Source organism: Rhododendron vialii, chromosome 3a (assembly GCF_030253575.1).
Source record: "Rhododendron vialii isolate Sample 1 chromosome 3a, ASM3025357v1".
NCBI classification, from domain to species: Eukaryota; Viridiplantae; Streptophyta; class Magnoliopsida; order Ericales; family Ericaceae; genus Rhododendron; species Rhododendron vialii.
This window is the reverse complement of record NC_080559.1, coordinates 25,486,467-25,509,347: the sequence shown is the minus strand read 5'-3', so window position 1 is coordinate 25,509,347 and position 22,881 is coordinate 25,486,467. Positions and strand designations below refer to the sequence as shown.

The 22,881-nt window shown below is 37.9% G+C and overlaps 2 protein-coding genes across 2 annotated transcripts; both read right to left on the bottom strand.

Moving 5' to 3' along the window:
* Positions 1-1,982: 1,982 nt before the first annotated feature.
* LOC131321267 (polyadenylate-binding protein 1-like) lies at positions 1,983-9,003 on the bottom strand. Its single transcript, XM_058352269.1, is given in 7 exon segments — positions 1,983-2,142; positions 7,985-8,115; positions 8,195-8,256; positions 8,259-8,328; positions 8,598-8,679; positions 8,773-8,840; positions 8,998-9,003. Coding segments are annotated over 7 exon segments (465 nt in total). The 3' UTR covers positions 1,983-2,096.
* Positions 9,004-9,013: 10 nt separating this feature from the next.
* On the bottom strand, positions 9,014-11,872 carry LOC131321266 (receptor-like protein EIX1). The gene has a single exon (XM_058352268.1). The coding sequence runs from the start codon at positions 11,870-11,872 to the stop codon at positions 9,014-9,016; it is 2,859 nt and encodes a 952-aa protein (XP_058208251.1).
* Positions 11,873-22,881: the final 11,009 nt, after the last annotated feature.

Here is a 22,881-nt window from a genome sequence, read left to right as displayed (position 1 = left end):
GTTCAGCTTATGGGAAACCTGTGCTTGTCATTGAGGTGAAATAGAGTTTACTATTTTAGAACCAGCGCTGCTTCACATATTAGTGCTTCGAAAATTCACAAGCTCTCTGCAGATTGGAACTTAGGTATGTGGCTGCAAAATCATTTACATACTACGTAAATAAAACTAACTCCAACCATTAGACTCAGACATTCATGGCCCAAATAATGTTCATAACAATAGAAATCGGAATCCTCAGTTATAAGCAGGATTTCTTCTTTCCACTGTAGTTGGTTAGTATTAGGATGTTGAGATCCGTATTAACTTTGCATTTCATTATCGCATAGAAGTGAAATTATGGCATTTTTGGCCAGTTGTTAACTGAAAAGTAGTATCCACTCCCACCACGGCAGAGTAGTGCTGCATTCAAGTCTGGTTGGTGCACAAGTCTCGTTTTCCAAACAGAAAAAAATGGGAAAAATGAAAAGGAAAGTACCGGTGGTGGGATGTCTTGCAAAAAGGAGCTGGGAGCCTCAATATATGTGCTTTGAGGTTTATACATTACTTTCACATTCCGCATGCATTTGAGTTTCTCTTGTCCTCTTATCTGTTTGGCATTTGATTACTGAAGGTATGTTCAAACCATAATACCTAATCTCCAGAAGTCACATCTAAAGCTTCACCAAGTTACGAAGAACTTGATGAATGTGTGAAGAGTTTAACAGAGAAGCTCTCAGCTGCTCTTCTCAACATAAAGGCGAAGGAAGACTTGATAAAGCAGCATGAAAAAGTTGCAGAGGAAGCCATATCAGGTACTTCCTTTATTCCTACCTTTTGCGGAAAGTCTTTTCGAAACGCATGTTTTTCTTTTCTTTTCCCAATTTGCTTCACAAATTGAAAGGACAAATATGATTGGCACCCTTCTTTCTCAACTTACGTTCCTCTCTTATTTTGGTACTTCTTAAATGATTTTTAATTGCTTTCTTAGGGTCGTTAGATGTTGATTTTTGTCTTTTCTTTGGTGCTTATCTTCCCATCTGCCAAACTGCTAACGTTATAGTAATTCAAGAGGCCTTGGGGAAGTAAACTGTCGTGAATTATTATTCAGCGACAACCATCTGCAGATTGTGATTGAATCATTCAAATTTGAAAGTTTGAGCATAATAACAATATTTTCAGATATCCACCCTCTTCTTCAAGTTGGAAGTTGACATCTATTTGGCCTTTTTGTTTGCTGTCTCACATACTAGGATGGGAAAAGGCTGAAAGTGAAGCAGTGGTTTTCAAGCAACAACTTGAGGATGCAACTAAAAGGAATTCAGCCCTTGAAGATCGAATTCTCCATCTCAATGGACCTCTCAAGGAGTGTGTTAGACAACTTCGACTAGTTAGAGAAGAACATGATCAAAAACTGAATGATGCGATTGCCAAGAAAACTCATGAATGGGAATCTACAAAGTCTGAACAAGAGAGCCAAGCTTTTACATCTAAACTCATGGCCACGGAGAAAAAACTCGTGGCCACAGAGAAAAGACTTGAGGCCGCAGAAAAAAGAAAATTCAGTTCTCAAGCTTGAGCTTCTTTCTAGGGATGAGGAGATAGAGATTAGGATTATTGAGAGGCGAGTCCTCCGAAAACCGCTTCATCTCATAACTAATTAAACAAAATTGAATATATTCCTCTAACCAAAGGTCCAAAGCTTCATCAGTTAATGGCGGTGAAAACCATCTGTGAATACTCAACTATTAAAGCAATTGTGATTGAATTAGAAATCAGAAACCCCTATCAGATTAATTCCAATTTCATAAAAGCCACCATCCAGAAACATCTCAGTACAGTACTTTGCCCCTTCCAAATTTTGCCGAAACAGATGAAGCATGCAACCAAATAACTAGCTTAAATCCATGACTCCTATATATGGTAAGCTAAAAAAACTGAAAAGAAAAGAAAAGAAATGATCGGGTCTGTCTTTGATCTGGTGTGCATATCATGGTAACAAGTTCTTATGAAATCAAGTCTCCTAAAATGTCTCAACTCTGCAATTCACTTGTTCACAAATGAGGAAATTAGGAAAACTGGAGAGTGCATCGACAGACCCACAAATGCATGATCCACAATCATTTCGGCCTGTACCGCATTGGCTGCCTAAACCTTGGAACCCTTCTGTACAGGAGAGAGAAATTGACATCAGCTAATTAACTCTGGAAGTGCAAATTGCAAAGTAATAAGGCGATGCAGAAACAAGTCTTTCCCATCATAGGTGGAGCGACTGACTGAAAAACAATGCCCAAGCAAGTAGTTGCCTAGCTAATTATGAAATGAAACGTAGTAGTGAATAGGCAGTAGTGAATAGGCAACCACTTAAAACTAATACGACTAACGATCCATGTCGTTACAATGTGAACCCATCCTTCTTTTTCAAAGAACAGCCTCCATCGGTCCAGCTAACTGTAACAACCGAGAAACATGTTCTCTTGCTTCCATTTCACAGGATAAGTACACTAAAAGTTAACACAGGCAATTCTCAGAGTTCTTTTCCACATTCTAATTAAGCACAAATTTTTTTTTACATTGTTCCACTAAACTCGCAAAAGCTATTTGTGTCTCAGGCTCTCAGCATTATTCTAAATCCTGACCATATGGTATATATGCATTTTCCAACTTTCTGCAACGTCATATCGAAGTCTTGCTGTAACTGCAGCATGGTTAATCCATAGAGAATAAGGACGTCAACGTCTTTACAATCAAAACATCCATTCAAACTTAATACTCCATAAGTCAGCACAAAGATAAAATTGAAGGGGTTGTTCAAGGGCAAAAACAGTTTGGTCGGTTATGGTGTAGAACTCAGTTCAACTGTGCTTCTTCTCTCTTCATCTGGTAGATTGGAGGGCAATAACGCAGTCATAACTGGCAGTTCTATCAAGCCCAGAAGAAAGCCTCGAACAAAATAATTTGGCGCAGAATTTCTCTCCAAAATAGTTCTAGCATCAGGAACATTGGAGCCTTAATTTTTCCATGTTAGGAACTGATTGGAGAAATCTCCTCTTGTTACGACCTAGCATTTTTATTTATTTATTTATTTACATTGCATTTTATTATTGGAGTGTTATGGTTGGGTCCTAATTAATTATTTTGCGTGCTCTATGGGTAATATTGACACGATTGTAATCTTTGGAGTATGAGATTGATTTTGAGTAAAATAGTGATACTGGATGGTAATTCTGTTAGTTTTTATTAGGTTGGATCAGATTATTAGTAGATATATTTTTGCTATTTACTTACCTAAACTCTAATTAACTAATTAGCTATAATTGTGGGTTTATGTGATTAGTGGATAGTTTATAACGTGTACAGGTAGAGATGCAAATATAGAGGGTTTGGGGTTATATTAAGAGAACTTGGTTATATTAAAAGAACTCCTGACGTTTGAGAGAGAGAAGGAGCCACACTTTGAAGGGGAGTTTTTCTTAGAATTCTTTTGAGGTAATAGTACTCCATCTCTCTCGTTTCTGTTCATCTACCTTTTCTCATAGCAATTGGGTCCATGGATTGGAGAAATTTTTTTTTTTTTTGATCAGAGATTGGAGACTATTATGGAGTTAATTTGTATTTTATATTGAGAGAGAGAGAGAGAGAGAGAGAGAGAGAGAGAGAGAGAGAGAGAGAGAGAGAGAGAGAGAGAGAGAGAGCCCGATGTGGGCAGATTGTCATGTGGGTTTCGTGTGTGCGACGTGGTGCGGGGTGATGTGTGTGCATTGGTGCTGTGGATGGTGATTTTGGTGTGTGTGAGAGAGAGATCTCGGCAGTTGGGTGCATGTGCAATCTTGGCTTAATGCATGAAAAACTAGTATATTATATCGGAAGGAGGAATTTTGGTGTTATTGGCAGGAACATATTGGGTACATGAAGAACAGATTAATGGGTTTGGAGTTTAAGTTGGGTTTCGTAGTTTCAACTGGAGGCTTACTATTATCTTAGTTTCGGTTCTTTTTCTTAGGTAGTCTTAGCTAGATTGTTATAGAATTATACTTGAAACTATAGTTAGTGATTATATGATTTTATTGTTCAGGTTAGGCTCGGTTTCTATTGTTCGAGTTGCATTACTTTTGAATCCAGGTAAGTGGTTAAGCATGTTACGTACTTTCGAACTTTTCCCGTATCCCCTAAATTATTGTTTTAGAAAATTAATGATTGAAATTGAGAATATGTATTTGTTTTATTTGGTTCTTGAAATTTGCATGCGGATTGGTGAAACCATTTGTTGATCGAATAATCTTTTGGTGAGAACTTTGTGGATATTGATGGGAACATATTTTGAAAGTCCAAGGAAATTAATCATCTGTGTGTGGGTGACTCTGGCCATTAAGGAAGAGACCGGATTAGGCCGGTGACCCTAATACTCAACGGTTGTTATTGACCGGATCGTTCTAGCTTAGAGAAAAGTTCTACGGGCTGCCTACTCGTGGTGACTCTAAGTTCTGATATTGGATCCAATTTTGAGATATTTATTCACTGGCACTTGGTACTATTGATTTTGGTTGTGGTTCCCCATTGTTGTTGGAGATTGGATTGAAAACACCATTAAGATTTATCGGATGAATCGTTTATTAGATTAATTGATTATTTTATTGTTCACCTCTATGCCAAATTTATATTGACATTGTAGAAATCCGTAAATTTCTTTATTAAATTTTAATGTTTTATAAAGGGATAAGGGATGGTTTAATGTGAAAATAATGGTTGTGGTTCATGTGCAAGGATTTGGGAGATGTGGGTGTTAGTGCAATTTGGTGTATATGTGTGTGTGTGTGGCAGGGGATTTATTTCCCCTCTCTACCTCTCGGTCTCTCACTCTCTCTCCCGACTCTCTTCATCTCTCTCACTCTCTCACCCAAAAACTCACCTCCCAACTCAAAACCCAAAACTACCAACCTCAACTCCATTTTCTACTTGTGTAATCGAGCTCGTATCGCGTTGGATAGAGCTCGGTTCGGTGTATTTAGCTCAGTTGGGATTCCGGAAGCTAGAGCTTGCTTAATCTCTTTGGTTTCAGCTTGGATACTCGAGGTAGGGAATTCTACCTCTCTTTATATGTTATTTGAGTGTTTTTGTACCATCTTTGAGCTTGTATTGATTGTTATCGAGATCGGATCGAAATCTGAAAAATCCTGTCAAAATCGCCTGAAAAACATTTTCCCTACCGGTAGGAACTTCTTGCCTACCAGTAGGACAAGTAAGAACTTTTTTCCTCAACCAGCTCAAACGTACTGCAGTAGCTCAAAAGTTGCTCAACGTATCAAGTTTCTACCAGTAGGAACTTCCTACCTACCGGTAGGTCAAGCTGCTCAAGGTGCACAATATATTCATCCACCTACCGGTAGAACTTGTTTGCCTACCGGTAGGCCAAGTACAAAGTCGTTTCGTTCAAAATGTTGGCTCTTCTGTTTGCAGTTTCTACTGGTAGGATTTCTTTACCTACCGGTAGGTCAAGTGCCGAATTATTCCCTTCTTCCGGTAGGATTCAACCATCTACCGGTAGGTGGTTGAGCTGCTACAGTGTCTTTCAGCAGCTTTTTATACGTTCTTCCAAACCACTTTTTGGAGCCTTTCTTCGACTCTATTAGGTTCGTTTGCGCATTCTTTCTAGTGTTTGGAGAATAATACCTATTTCATACATAAATCGTGTCCGTTGGACTTGAATGAACTTATCGAGTTAATTATCATGGATACTAGGATCAACGGATTGACTTTAATGGATTACGAATACAATGTGATATGTTACCGCCTAAAATAAACCGAAAACCGCAGTGAGTAGTTGATGCGTGGGTCATGGGTTTAACTTGAAGTAAAAGGTTAGTAGATTGCTTAAAGAGGAATTAATGACGGTTTCAGAACAGGTGAATGATAAGATGACATAAAGGGTAGCTATTCAATGAAACGAGAAACATGTAATGTAAGGGTTGATTTTGTTGAACCTGAAGCTAGGAACCAAATGTGTGATTTGGATATACGGGGTCCCGAGCACCCGGAACATGGATCGGATATACGGGGTCTTAAGAACCCGGAATGAGAATCGGACATACGGGGTCCCGAGAACCCGGAATGAGAATTGGATGTACGGGGTCATGATCACCCGGAATGTAAATTGGGTATACGGGGTCCTAATGCCCGAAATGTCTTTTGATTGATATCGTGATGTGACGATATGAAGGATTTCTTGTGTGCCCATCAAGGATCCATAGGGAACTTATGAGATACTAAGCGGTTGGAATGTAACCATATGTGGTGGATGTGTGAAGATCGAAAGATAAGTAAAAAGGAATTTAAAGGACAATGATAGGTTGATTGACAAGACTGAAGTGTGTGTTTAAGTTCTTAATTTCTAATATAGTGCTTGTGCCTTATCCATGCTCCTTTGTTATCCGAAAGTCTATGTTTCATCGGCATCTTTCATCTCATTTGCATATAGAGTTTGCGTAGACTTTTCTACTGGGCTAGTGTAGCTCAGACCTTATATTATTTTCAGGTGCTAACCCGGATCAGTAGCTTGCATGACTGGAACGCTTGAAGTGTGGACATACCCCTTTTTGAAAGCTACTCGACGGAGTTACCTAGTCATCTTTGAAAAATTTATTTTGAAAGATGTATTTGTAACTTAAGTTGTGATTCTTTTGATTAAAGAATATTTGTAAACTCTTAACTCTCTTGACACTTGATACTTAAGTTAATTTGGGCCGTTGAGCCAATGATGTAATATTTTGGGAACTATTGGACTTTGAAATGCAATTACGGAAATGGGAATACTGGACTCTTTTGGGTATCGTACGAAATAATTGTGAGTCTTATTTATGAAAATCATTTGTAATTATGTTAAAAATTTGAGGACGTGACAGACATGATAAATTATTTTGATTCCTATTTCAGAACTTTATTCTAATATACATGCTTTGCTACTCACTGAGTTCGTCAGCTGACGGATTTATTCCAACTTCTTTTTCAAGAAAGTTGGGCAGTTAGGAGGACTCTGGCGGTATCTCGGGGTGTTCTTTTGTTTGACCTCCATAGAGTGTCTCATCATAATTTAGTATTTTATTTATTGCTTTCACAATTGAAACATTTTGTCAGATGTTTGGATCTTTTTGAGATTGTTTGATTCATGAAATGTTTGTGCCCCATGCTTGTGATTGAGATTTATTTAATAACCAAAAATATTTATTGATCGACGACTTATTTTATTTTAGGCTGCGTGTTCCATAAGCTAGCCTTGTGGTTTACGGCCGGTCATTTCTCATTTTGGGATGTGGCACCTTTGGTTCTCATGGAACGGAATGAGAGAACATCTAGTTTGATAACATCTTATTGTACGGTGCCAAGGAATTGGAGGAAAGAAAAGGAAACTGGAGTTGCAATTGACATTCGAATCCAAGCCATACTATGTTTCTCCTTATCCTGGAAGCTCGCGATATTCAATCAAAGTTTATCGGTGTTTATAGAGGTTTGCTAGTGAAAGGGATAGGGGTTGGAGGAAAGTGGCGTGTGTTAGGCATCGGGAAGGTTGGTGTGCATGGTCCTCACTTGGAACTTGGAAGTATGGGGCTGGAGTGGATAGAAGAAGACAAAGCTTTGGAAGTTGATTCCACTGTTCTTGATGAGGCTCATTTGGCGAGAGAGGAATCATAGACAGTTTGACATGGATGAGATGTCTCTGCTAAAAATTATGTGTCTTTTCCTTTCTAGTTTGTTTTGTTTGGGAGTCGAGGGAGTGCAAACCAACCCTTGATCAATTCCTTGATATGTCAGATATTTTCGGCGTTCAGAGAGACGTATGTGTATGCGCATTATTTATTGTTTGACCTCTTTTGGTTTCTTTGGTACATGGGTGGCATCTCTTTATACATTTTCAATACTTTTACTAGTTATCAAAACAAAAATATTTCTCCTTATCCCATCTTTTAATTTACCAGTAAGCAAACAAATTTAGATAATCCTACTTCTTACTTACCCATATCCAAATGAAGTATAGAAAGGCGGACCGGGCATGGAGGGCCTTCGGGATGGAAAGCCAAAATATGGGTTTGGACACCTTCCTCGATACTGTTTCATTCCAGGTACGTTTGTTCGCTTTGCAGACACCTGCATAAAAAAGAGAATCCACTGATCGCGGAATTTAAAACCTTTGTTAAAGTTGCTCAATCAAATTTAATTTCAAGACCTTCAACTGGCGCCCAAGCAACTCTGATTCATTCAAAAACAGGACATTATGGACAACTTCAGTACAAACTCCATATAAGCAAATCATATCGGTTGACCGAATTTATCTGTCAAAATAGCGACCCGATTGACAGTCTACCTGAAGTTCAAAACGTAGGGAAAGTAAAATTATTACCAGCTCATAAAAAAATGTTCACTTACACAGAAGAAATGTATTAGGACGTACAAGCCAATGAAAGGACGTCAGGAGTTCATTTACGGCAAATCCTAATCTTGGTCATCTTGTTCTTGTTGTTGGCCCATAGAATTATTAAGGATTGCTTGCTTCGGCCCAACTCAAAGAAAAAACAACACACACCAATTTGATTGAATTTGTTGAGGCATTTCGAGAATAAATTATATACATCGGCGGTGTAAACATTTGTTTCTTCCATATCAATAACATTACGCCACGTCGTCAAAACAGTGGTCCCAATTAATAGAACACTGGAATGTGGCGCAATATAATTGATTTGAAGAATATAAATGTTTACACCACCCGTATAAATAAGTTAATCTCTTTTCACAGTTCATCCATACCTATTCAAGCAAACAATATTGGACACAGAACAAAAAAGAGCTACACCACGCACAGGAGATTTATTACACTATAAAAAATCATTGCAGGTTACACATAGAGAGTGGAAAGACACAAAGATCCACCAATATTACTTTCTAGACAAACTACCCAACACTATTGCCTTATAGTGAAACAATAATGAAAACCAAACACAAAGGAACAAATAAAGTGCTATTTCCGTTTACCAGCATATAGCAACATTTAAGAAATTAAATCCCAAAGCTTGTGCCAAATGTCTTCTAGCACCCGGAAATAAGCGATTCTCCAAGACCTCTTGAATAATAAAGGACCCAACACAATCCAAAATCCAACTGCGAATCCAAGGGCCATGCTGGCAAAGAACAATGCTTCCGAAGATCCCTCTCCATTTTCTTCACTTCCAGGTGGATCAACTTGAGCAAGGACTGGCTTCTTTGGGTTGCAGCTTGTGAGGGGAGGCCCACAAAGCATGTTGCCCAGAAAGCTGGAATCGTTCATGCTTTGAAGTTGAGTACTTGATGGAATTTTTCCCGTCAAATTGTTATAGGACAAGTTCAAATGACTCAAGAATGTCAAACTTGAAATGCTCGAAGGAATTTCCCCAGAAAGTTGATTTAGTGAGAAATCAAGGGATTCTAGTTGTCTCATATCACCAATATTCCTTGGGATTCTTCCTGTCAAATGATTGCCAGACAAATTCAATGACCACAACCCCCTAAGTTCAGTGAGTTCCTCAAGAATCTCTCCAGACAAATTGTTTCTCGAAAGATCCATGTTTGTCACCAATCCAAGAGTGGTGCTATATTCAACATATCTGCCTTTGGTCACCAGAAATAAATTATCTGCAATTCCATAGCCAATATGGTAAAATATCGGGCTACGTGAGTTATTTATTTCTGCCATGGCGCTAAAATTGGCGAAACATCTAGGCATGGAACCCGATAGATTGTTGTGTGCAACGTCCAAGATTTGAAGAGAGCTTAAACGACATAGTTCATGTGGAAGGTCACCTGAAAATTTATTTGAGCGCAGATTCAAATCTATCAAGGTCAAAAATGAATTGCCAATCCACGGTGGAATGCTTCCAGTAAATCTGTTTTCACTAAGGTCGATGACCCGCAAAAATGAGCAATTTTGTAGAGTCCGGGGTAGTTCTCCTGAGAGGTTGTTATGCCGCAAGTGCAACGATTGAAGGTGACTTAACTGTCCGATGGAGTTTGGAATGCTACCCCTCAGATTGTTGTTTTCTAATTTGATCATTTGCAGGTATGGATGCTTCCAACAGTCAGGAATTTTTCCTGACAAAAGGTTATCTCCCAAATTGAGAAAGAACATATCGTTGTTTGGTTCCTCTCCCTTGCCACATAACACATGGTAAATAGACCTCGAAAAAAAGTTCTTCGAAAGATCTAGCCAATTCAAATTAGAGGGGACGAGTGGTACCGTACCGCTGAAGTAGTTGGAACTAAGGTCAATCACATAAAGACGACCAACATTACGTAAGCTTGAAATCTCTCCACGAATTTGGTTACGAGAGAGGTTTACGTACTCTAAATTGGGAAAAGAGGGCCAAAACCATGTAGGAATGGATTCTGAAATTCTTGTGTTGGCTATGCTCAAATATTGCAACTTCCTCTGAGATGGAAGCCACAAAGGAAATTGTGTACCTAATTGCCAAGAGTCCAAACTCAAACTTTTAAGTTGAAAAGGGGGAACCCAATTCTCGCTTGCTTTTAAAGTTAAACTGTTTCCACCAGCATTTAGGTAACGCAATCTCGTGAGATTGACAAAGTGAACATCAGAGACAACACCCTGCAACAAATTATTGTTTACCAACAAGCAATCTAACTTTCCAAGATGCCCAAGGCTTTCAGGAAGAGTCCCATTGAACTTATTATAGGAAAGATCTAACATTATCAAAAATGATAATCTTCCTATCGACATTGGAATGGGACCTGATAAAGAGTTGCTATAAATCCGAAGGCTAACGAGGGAAGTCAAGTTTCCAATGGCAATTGACATCACACCATGCAAAAGATTCCCTTGGAGACTGAGTGACTCAAGATGACGTAAACTATACAACCAACTTGGTATGGCAGAATTTGAAGGATTCCCAGACCAATCAAGAACTTTGAGAGAAGTCATGTTTTGAAGACCACTAGGAATTGGACCATTAAAGCCACATTCCATCAAATTAAGGGAGACAAGGTGATTAAGACTAAATATCCAACCTGGTACAGATGATCCAAGATTGTTATAGGAAAGGTCAAGGATGTCAAGAGATGTAAAGTTAATTTTGTTAGTTGAAGAAGGATAGAAGGCATACTCGAGTCGACAATAAGACAGGTGTAATTCTACCAGTGAAGGGAGGTTGCTCGTCACCTGTAGCCAATCCAACGCCTTGCTGAGGTCTATACGACTCATATCGAGGTGTTGTAGCGAAACAAGGCCTGAAAGCCAATGCAAATTTCCATCACTGTGTAGCACCAGTTCTTTGTGATCATCAAAGCCACTCATGAGACCCATGTAATGGATCTTAGTGAGATTCCCTAGTTGAGGAGGAATGGCTCCGCAGAATCTGGCAAGGGACAGGTTGAGGTATCTCAAATTTGCAATGGAGCCAATGAAGCTAGGGATGGAAGTCCCTTCAAAATCATTGTTGCTCAAGTCCAGATATTGGAGGTGCTTCAAATCGAGCAAAGAGGGATTTACCTTTCCACGTAATTTATGACTCATAAAAGCTTCATATTTAGCAAAAGTTATGGCAGAAGAATCCAAATAATAAGGACTCTGAAGTCGGATCTCGCGGACATGACCAGTAAAGTTGTCACAGACAACTCCGGCCCATTGGCAACAATCCTCCTCGATATCCCAAGAGGATAACCGATTCGAAGGGTCTTTCAAATCTTGCTTGAACTTAACAAGGGCTTCTCTCTCATTTTCAAAGCAAGTGATATTATTATGAGTATGATTGGCGCTGCTGCTAATTCCAATGCAGAAGCAAACATGGAATGTTGCAATGCTGATGAGAAAGCAAACGAAGAAAGCAAATGCTGCACTTGTAGCCATAGATAAACCCATGATTGATCACATGCAAGTTACACAACTCAATTTGGTTTTCAGTTTGTGGTTATTTGTATCCAGTGCTATTAGTGGGTTTGGTATTTATAGTGCATACGTGGTCCATAGTTAAGACTTTAGATATGCCGGGTCTTGACTTCCATTGTATTGGAAAAAGGATTGATAAGGGGGTGTTTCGTTCTGATTGTTTTGGTGGAATCTAGAATCTGGATTGCGATTCTAGACTCTTGAATTATGGAAAACTCATAATCAGAATATGTGATATGACCGGTTTGGTATGCTTTTTTAGTGTAATTTGTGTTTCTCTTTATTGCAGGTCAACAGTAAAAACCTAGATGTTAGTGTTTTGGTTGGCTTTTTGCTTTTCTTTGGATTTGGTTCTCGGATGGCTTTTCGCCGATGTACCCTTGATCCACTAAATCTTTGTAATTTTTTCACAGATTTATAAAATATTTTTTTTGCTGATTAAAAATAAAGGGGTAAAAACCTAGCTGGTATGGACATCAAACTTGATATAGCGAGTTGAGCAGACCAACTTTGTTCTATAAGGTATATGATCAACTTTTTTTTTCCATAGGCAATAGAACATTTTACAAACATGACAAATAGTACATCGAGTAGGGGATCGAAAGGGGGAGGGCAATCCAACCCATGAACAAAGAAAAAGGTGTTGGGACTAAGCCCAAACACACTCTAAAGGGCCAAACCCCAACAATACAACCCTAAACCACATAGGCTTGGCCCAAAGCAAGAGTCAAAACCTAACCCTAATCTCAACAGTCTCTACCACCGCCACCATTAGCCCATCACCGCCACCAACATCATGCAAACGCCACTCTAAGCTCCTCCACCAGCCAAATTGCGACCACCACCACTAGATCCACCATCGTAGCAACCCTTAGTCCCCACCACCACCAGTAGCCACTAGAAAGCTCCACCACCACCAAAACCACCACCACTAGGCAAACGGATGAGCAACCCTGTGCTGCCGCTAACCCCGTGAGCAACTGGATCCCAAAAAAGACTGCTGAGGAGCCGCCATTTCGGTCCTCACAAACGGATTGAGATACAGAGGCTGAGCACTTCCATACATCACCAACAGAGCCATCGAAGCTACCACCACCTGACGGCCACACCTCTAGCTATAAGAACCCCACAACGCTGTTAGACCAGAACCGCATTCGTCCAACAACAAAAACGGAGGGATCCTTACTACCTCGCCACCACTAGCTGCAACTGAAACCTAGCCGTTCGTACAACCAGTTGCCCTCAGATGTGGTTACCGGTGGAATCGAACAGCCACCAGCAGGGAGACAAGGCAGGGAAGAGAACAAATGGTGACAAAAGGGGCAGTGAGAGAAGCACAAACGAGACAAGGGATAGGGGAGAAAAAAAACAAGAAAAGGAGGAAGAGAGAGGAAGGAGGAGGGGAAGAGAAGATGAGAACGCCTGAAGGAGGAGGAAGAAGGGCGCCCCCCCCGGAGAGAGAGGGAGGAAGGGTTCCCGTTACTTACTTTGATTTTTGAACAGTATATGATCAACTATTGCATGCAAGTGAGCTCTAATATTCTATTCTCTACTATTTACCACCAATGTTTTCAAATGGGGATACGTATCGTATATCATTTATTTCATTTTATGTATCGTATCGGGATACGTCGTGTATCGTAAGATACGTTAATGAAAACAAATATAATATAAAATAATATTTATACTTAATTATAATCTAAAAATCTATTGGATATATGAAAACAAGTGTTTAATGTATGAAAAATAGGCTTCTAGGATGAAAATTTTCAAATTTCTCAAGTAGGGTCTATCATAGTGAAGCTTTTTGGTGCCTGAGTATGCAATACATGATTGAAATATGTTCTTTCTTCTATTCGAACTTTGAATTTGGGTTTTCTCTATATATATAGTTTGGATACCGTCATATTCAGATCAAACGATTCAGAATGCGTTTGTGTTCCAATTCTTATTATATTGTATGATTTCTTCTCAATAAGAAATCGTAGGATACATTTCGAATCAGGATACGCTATTATATCGTAAGATACGTCATCGTATCGTGGGATTTCTGTACAAAAAGAATACGGGGTGTGATACGTATTATTTTTGGAAGGAGACGATACAAATCGTGGGATACGTATCTTGTATTGTAAGATTTTAACAACCATGGTTACCACCAACTTTACTTGGACCAAGCAGAGGTTTGTTGGGAAGGCAAGCAAACTTATTCCTACGGCTCTGAGTAGAAGAAGCTCTTGATGGCAGTCCTATGCACCCGTGATGTAAGATTGCATCTTTTACATTTGAAGGACCTTGAACATCAATGATCCAATGCAATCTATAATCTGAATTCAGTAACAAATTATTGCAACTTAATTTCGGTTTCCCTTTCCATCTTTTTCTCTATCTATATATGCTGGTCGTGTAGACTGGTAGCTATTTTGACATTCTTACCAGCTTGTAGGTGAGAGGCAATATTTCAATATTGATTGTTTTGCCTTATTGGTCGTTCTTGTATGCATGTAGCTAGGTTTCAAGTAATGCTGAATAGATTGATGAAGCATTTGATCAACTAGTATTTGAATCTATATGGAATGAGGTACCATGCATTATGAGAGAACTCTAAGTTTCGGAAGGTCACTCGTTGAAGACCTCCTAATAATTCCAAGATATGTTCTTTGTAATGGAGAGGGTATTTGTAGGCCATTAGTAATCTTTTACTTGCGGAACTTCCGTTAATGCTTTTGCAATATGTTAATTTATGAAAAGTATAATTAAGTATGGAGTGTTGCTATTTTTGTACTTTTTTTTGAGTTCTAATGTATTTACGTTACTATTATGCATGTTTATTTTTATCGTTTGTCTTACATACATGGTCGCTCTCGTGTAGTGAAATTCCTGGCTCTGTCCTTTAATGTACCCAATTGCATCTTTAAGGAGTTAAGATGACTTCAGGCCTGCTGGATGCGTGTCATATGTCGAATAGAATTGACAATGAAAATGGGATTGAAAGTTAATTGCAACTTTCGGTTTCCCTTGACTAATCATGGACTAGAGCTACTCTGGACAGACTGGACTGGACAATCAAGTCCAAGCCCCTCCTCATGCCTTGACTAATCTATGTATTTTTGGAATATTGAAAGTCCGGCCGCAGACGGACTACGTGTGCGGCCCTCCAATTCGAATAGACCTAGGACCTTAACCATTTCTTGCGATATCATATTTCACCGGAAATTTAGTGCAAAAATCCAAAGGACAATGTTACGAACTTTTTACTTTTTTCAACAAAAAAAAGAATAAGTTCTAACTTTCCGACAGCCTAGATTGAAAATTGTCTCTGGCTCCCATTGGTGAGAGAGATGGGGTTTCACTTGAAATTTGCATTTCAATAAATATCTGTATTGTGTTTCACAAATAAATTGCTCAACAAATTCTATACAATGAACGGTTCAAAGCATATTGATGAAATCTCACAAGACCACCTCAATATGCACTATTATGGTGCATTTGTTGCACTGGCCTCTAGCGGGACCCGAGTCCTCCAAATAAAGAAGGAAAATTCAAATAAGGACAAAACAACAAAAAGGCCCAAAAAACTTAGGAAAACAATGCCATCTTATGTTCTATAATCAAAGCTTCGTCAGTTAATGGTGGACAAAATCATCTTTGCATACTCATCTATTAAAACAATTGTCATTGAACGATAAGTCAGAAATATTTTAAACCTAGTCAGATCCCAATTTCATAAAATCCACTACACAAAAACATCTTAGTACAGTTTGCCAATTCCAAATTTTGCCGAAACAGATAAGCATCATGCAACCAAATAACTTAAATCCATTGACTCCTATAGTAAGCTACAAAAACTGAACAAAAAGAAAAGAAAACGGGTCGGTCTTTCTGGTGTGCATGGTACAAGGTTTTTTTTTAATAAAAATTATTGAACGACTCGGATCATTCGTGCAGGACCTAGAGTGTGCCGGGCAGTACCCTATCGATATACTCATGGTCGGTCCCGTTAGTTTTACTTTAAATGTTTAATGCATTTGTATTAGCTTTTCGTCAAAATTTTAAGGACAAAGAATCATTGTTCCGATAAAAGAAATTGAAAAAGTATAAAAATATTAACCAAAATTGGCAAAATAGGGGATTTTATTCACAAATACGTAGTCATTTTATTCTCAATTTCCCAACGATACCCTGAAGAAGAAATAATAATTAGTTCCGTATTTCATTTAAATTAGTTTGTTATCTTCTTCTCCTATTATCTTCTCATTCCGTAATTTTCACCACAAATGAAATATCCAAAAATCGATTCCCTCGTCAAGCGTCAAGATTGGAAATCCACTATTGATTGTGAAACTTGTATACCTAAATTTTCCTCACCACATAGCTTTCCAAGAAAATTAATTTTGTGAACCCTTGTTGTCAGTCACTTCTAGTACTATTAATTTGTTTGCTACATAATTAAATGGACCCAATTGCGTCTTTAAGGGGTTAAGACATCAAGCCCGCTAGATGCGTGTCGTATGTTGAATAGAATTGACAATGAAAAGGGAATTAAAATTTAGATTTGTAGTGTAGTGGGAGTTACAGTGGAATTAGGGAATTAGTTCGTTCGTTTTGATTGCGAATGTATGGACTAGAGCTACTCCGGGCGAACTGAACTATCAAGTCCAAGCCCCTTGTGCCTTGACTAATCTATGTATATTTTGGAATATTCAAAGTCCGGCCTGACTCCGTGTGCGGCCCTCAATTCGACTATTGCTTGAGATATTTCACCGGGAATTTAGTGCAAAAATCCAAAGGGAAATGTTATGAACCTTTTACTTTTCTCACCAAAAAAAGAAAGAAAAGAAAGTTCTAACTTCTGACGGCCTAGATTGGAAAGTGTCTCTGGCTCCTATTGGTGAGGGAGATGGGGTTTCACTTGAAATTTGCATTTCAATAAATATCTCTCTTGTGTTTCACAAATAAATTGCTTAACAAATTCTATACAATGAACGGTTCAAAGCTTATTAATGAAATCTTACAAGGCCATCCCAACATGCACTGTTATAGTGCATTTGTTGCACTGGCCTCTAGCGGGACCTAAGTCCTTAGAAAAATAAGAAAAATTCAAATAAAGACAAAACAAGAAAAAGACCCAAAAAGCTTAGGAAAACAATGCCAATCTTATGTTCAATAACTAAAGCTTCGTCAATTAATGGTGGACAAAGCCATCTCTGCATACTCAACTATTAAAGCAAGGGAAAATTTTCGTAGTAGTCCCTCTAGTTTTACGGTTGTCTCAGTTTCGTCCCTCTAGTTTCAATTGTCTCAATTTTGTCCTTGTAGTTTGTTTTACGTTTCAAATTGGTAAAATCGTTAACACCATTAATAAAACTAATGGAAAAAATATAATTGAAAAATTAAGTGCTCCAATTTTCAATCTGGTTGAATCGGTGCGAAGATCTTATTTTTTTGATCATTTTATCCTAGATGGTCGTAATGAATTTTTGATTCTAAAGCCTTTCAACGAGCACCAGAAGACTCCTTATTTAGTTTTAGGGCTCTTTTAGGGTGCTCATTGAAAAGCCTTAGAGCCAAAAATCCATTATGACCATTTAAGATAAAATGATCAGAAAAATAAGATCTTCGCACCGGTTCAACCGGATTGAAAATTGGAGCACTTAATTTTTTAATCATATTTTTTCCGTTAATTTTATTAACGTTGTTAACAATTTTACCAATTTGGAAAGTAAAATAAATTACAGGTACGAAATTGAGACAATTGAAACTAGAGGGACGAAATTGAGACAACCGCAAAACTAGAGGGATGACTACGAAAATTTACCCTTAAAGCGATTGTCATTGAACCATAAATCAGAAATATTTTAAACCTTGTCAGATTCCAATACAATAAAATTCACCATACAGAAACATTTCAGTTCAGTTTGCCAATTCCAAATTTTGCCGAAACAGATAAGAAGCATGAAACAACTTAAATTCATATCCAAATTACTTAAATCCATTGACTCCTATAGTAAGCTACAAAAACTAAACAAAAAGAAAAGAAAGCGGGTTTGTCTTTCTGGTGTGCATATCATGGTACAAGTTCTTATGAAATCAAGTCTCGTAAAATGTCTCAACTCTGCAATTCACTTGTTTAAAAAAGAGGAAATTACGAAAACTAGAGTGTATCCTCAGACCCACAAATGCAAGATCCGCGATTAGTATGGCCTGTACCTCATTGGCCGCCTGTACCTTGGAACCCTTCTGTACAGGAGAGAGAAAATAATATCAGGTAATTAACTCTAGAAGCGCAAATTGCAAAGTAATAAGGAAACTAAACGACCCACGTTACAATGTAAACCCATCCTTCTCTTTCAAAGATCAGCCTCCAAGTATCCAGCTAACTGCAACAACGGGGAAATATATTCCCTGGCTTCCATGACGGATAAGTACAGTAAAAGTCAACACAGATGCAATTCTCCGAGTTCTCTCCCACATTCTAAACACTACATAGTTTCCCGGCCATTTTCCCACTAAACTCAGCAAAAGCTATTTGTGTCTCCCGACCACAGGGCCGGCCTAGGCATAAGGCCCAAGAGGTTTGAGCCTTGGGCATCCCAAAAATCTCAAATTTTAGGGGCACTATAATATTTTTACTACTTGGGTTTAGGGCTGTCAATGAACCGAACAGCTTGCCAACTCGGCTCTATTTGGCTCGTTAAGGCTCGGCTCATTTAGTAAACGAGGCAAGCTCGAGCTCGAGTTATCGGCTCGTTTACTAAATGAGCCGAGTGGATTCGACAAAAGCTCGGCTTGTTAAGAGAGGCTCGACTTGATTAAAGAGACTCGTTTAGTAAATGACTAAACTCGGCTTGTTAAGGCTCGAGCAGAGCTCGAACTCGAGTTTTTGGCTCGTTTAGTAAACGAGCCGAGCTCGAGATCGCCGAAGCTCGGTTCGGCTCGGCTCGACTCGTTTACACCCCTATTTGGGTTGGGCTTGAGTAGGACTCTTTTTAAGCTCTATAGAATGGAAAGAAAATGCCCAATTGAAGGTAATGAGTTAGCTCAACCCACCATCCTCATAAGCCAACTGCCCAACCCACCATACCATAACCGAGCCCAAGTGCCCACCTTTATATTTATATTTGTTCGTATGGAATGATTAGTAGAACTTTATATTGGTTTGGTTTTCTCGTATTGTGATTGTTGCTGTAAAAATTGTTAAGTACTAACTCTTTAATAACACTTTTATTTATTAGGCGTTCGGCACTAAAAACTCTTGGCCAGCCCTAGACCACATAGTATGCATAAAATCCCAACTTTCTGCAATCTCATATCAAAGTCCTTTTGTATCACAATCCATAGAAAATAAGGACGTCAACATCTTCACAATAACACCATCCATTCAAACTCAATACTCCATAAGTTAGGACAAAGATATATTTTAAGGGATTGTGAGAGGACAAAAATAGTTTGGTCGGTTCTGGTAGAGAACTCAGTTCAACAGTGCTTCTTCTCTCTTCGTCTGGTAGATTGGATGGTAGTCACAGTCACTAACTAGAAGTGCTATCAAGCCCAGCAAGAAACCCTCAAAATGAGAAAGAAGATGATCCTAGAATAGCTAGGTATCTATAACGGTGCTTATCCATTCTAAAAAATGGAGTAATGTAATTCGAAAAACAAACAAAAGACCGATCAAGATGTAGTTGTGTAGCGAATTTCCACATCGCCTGGGTTTGGGTACCAAACACTACAAGAAATTACACCATTCCCGACTAACAGTTTAGTCGGCAAAAGGTCAAAATTTAGTCGGCAATAGCATTTCCCGACTAAAATATTTGGTCGGCGAATTGGTCGGGGAATCACGGTCGGCAAAGGTAATCACCGACTAAAACTAGGTTAGTCGGCATATGTTGTATTTTTCCGACTAATTATTTAGTCGGCTAATTTTAATTATTGTCGACAAAGTATTTAGTCGGCAAAATTATTTAGTCGGTGAATGTTTAATACATTGCCGACTAATTATTTAGTCGGAAAATGTTTAATAAATTACCGACTAACTAATTTAGTCGGAAAATGTTTAATCAATTCGGAAAATGTTTAATAAATTATCGACTAATTAATTTAGTCGGAAAATGTTTAATCAATTCGGAAAAATGTTTAAGAAATTACCGACTAATTATTTAGTCGGTAAATGTAACATTTATTTTTAGCATTTAATAGCTTTTGCCAACTAAATATTTAGTCGGCAAATATAATATTACAAATTTTAAAATTAATTCTAAAATCTGCCTAGATTTTTTTTTGGGTGATTTTTTTTTTTTTTTGCTCGGCTTTTTGAGTGATTGATTCACAATAAATTAAATTCAACATCTACTCACCAATCTACTGTAATCAAGTATTGAAATTCAAGAACAATTCATTTATAACTTCTATAAATAAAAGGTGTTCACCAAATACTTAACAAACGGAATCCAAATTTGTAGAGTACAAAATAACAAAACCTGATCGAGCTGCAAATTATAAATGAATTTGCAGCTCAGGCGAGACTTTCATTGCACACCAGTGTGACTCAGTAATTTCGTTACTAGCTAATATTTAAATTTACACTATATATAGAAAATCAAGAAACCAACCTTAAACAGCCTCGTTTAAGCTTAATTAGCCCTCGTTGTTAAGCAGTTCAACCAGCTAGCTAGCTCTCTGCTGTTGCATCGATCCAACGTCATAATCGAGTTCAACCCAATGCTTCAAGTTGAAAGTGCATGCCTTTTTGAATATTGTTCGCTTTTCGTCTTGCAAGGTACGTAGTAGTGCCACTACCTCCCCTCACCTTAATTAGCAAACAACCTTTGAATAATTAAAAAGGAACACTGGCTAGCTTGTTAATTAAGTTCATAAACTTGATTTCATTAAACTAGTATCTTAGTTTAATGGTATAGAGGACATAAGGGCACATCAAATAATGAATTTTTGAATAATTCAAAGGTTTCTTTTCACGACAAGGGGGGCCAGTGAAGGGTCATATCACCTTTGTCTTTTCTTGCCTGTGACAGTTGTTAGGTGAGCCACTACCGCAACTCTAGCCAAACTTTTATCAGCTTTAGTAAGTTGCTGAAATGTTACTGATGCAAGTATGTGAGTTTTTTTTTTTTTGAACAGAAGTATATGAGTCGATATTGCAGTAAATGCTATGTTCTCTTTCAAATGCTTGATTGGTACGTTAGTGGGAAAATAGAGGGGGCATGTGGTTTAGGGTTTTGAAAAAAATTTCAAAGTGCCCCTCAAACTTTGACTGCAATATCAAAAATACTTCCAAACTTACTAAAAACTCAAGCGTACTCCCAAACTTGTCTTCCGTTATTCAAACCCACTCCTACCGTCTGAATTCGTTACCTCACTAACGGGAAATGATGAGTTGGACACTAACAGAGTGTAAAAAACGTTAGAGGGTGATGAGGGAGTGTGACATGGCTCAAAAGTGGATGACTCATCCATGGAGGGAAAATTTAGAATAAAAGTGCTACATACACAATAATTCAAACACAACACTAAATATAACCTCTCACATACATGTGAAGTCCACACATACTAGTGCATGTGATTTCCCTGAGAGCATCTCCACTCCTTACTCAAATCTTGACTCAAACTCAAATTTAAGTAAAAATCATCCAAAACCCTTCTCCACTCCTAACCCAAACCGATACCAAATTTGAGTTTTACTCTACGAATTCGTAGAGTACTATTTTTCTAATGAATTCACGTCTCGATGAAGGGATATTCTAAACCTGATCGAGCTGCAAATTTACGGGAATGAATAATTCAACAAGTGCAAGAAAATCAATGATCTTGATCATCAAGATTGTCTCGCGATCTTGTGGCTATTGCAATAACAAGTACAACATGAGAATTAGTTAACTATCAAATACATCAAACATATATATAGTTAAGGTAACTGTCGAATCATTTTTTATAATGGTCGATCTGAACCGTTAGGATTTCACATCTTACTTATTATAGCATTGTCACTAAAATCGGAGATCATTTGGTATTGGCGACCACATTATGGAAAGATATTTAATGTGTTTGGAGACGTTTAAGTGTTAAAGTGAACAAACCGAGCCTCACCTGAGGTATTTTTTCATGATCGAAATCATCTATTTTTGAGGTAATACGAATTTGAACACTCATACCAAGAATGAAGTTAACCATATATGGATAGACACTTAATCAGACAGCAAAATTCTTTATATTTAAGAAATTTTGAATCGATAAAGTGGCTTCCTTGGCCCGATCGGGCAAAAATTTTACGAGAATCTTATGATTAAGAAGGGAAAAAAAATGAGCGGTAGTGATCGAAAAGGTTGCATCGCGATCAATGTAGTTGGAACAAATATTTCCTTTCTTCGAAATTTTTAAAAAAGGGGAAAAGTTTATATTCCATGACTAAATCTATTAATTGGGAAATGTATTTGATTTTTTAATTCGGATTAAATAATATTACCCGACTAAAATATATTTGGTCGGAAAATGTAATTTCGTTTTTCTATTTTATTCAATCTAAAAAATGGTAATTACCGACTAACTTTTTTTTTTAGTCAGAAAAAAAAATATTACCGACTAAATTTAGTTTAGTCGGCATTATTTTATCAATTACCGACTAAATTTTAGTTGGCCAAAAATTTCCCCAGTCTGGCGCGAAATTTCTTCCTTTGCGCCACATAGTTACCGACTAAAAATAAATATTAGTCGGGAAAAATACTATTTCCGCGACCAAAAATAATTAGTCGGTGATATTTTTACATTTTGCCGACTAAATAGTAGTTAGTCTCCAATTGTGTAACTATTGTCGACTAAATATTATTTAGTCGGGAAAATTAGTCGGGAATTGTGTAATTTCTTGTAGTGAAAGTACTCCAATTAAAAGCATAAAAATTATAAGCATGAGAACACCCTCACTTCAATAGCTAGCTGTTGGGGTTGAGTTCTATCCAAGACTGTGTAAC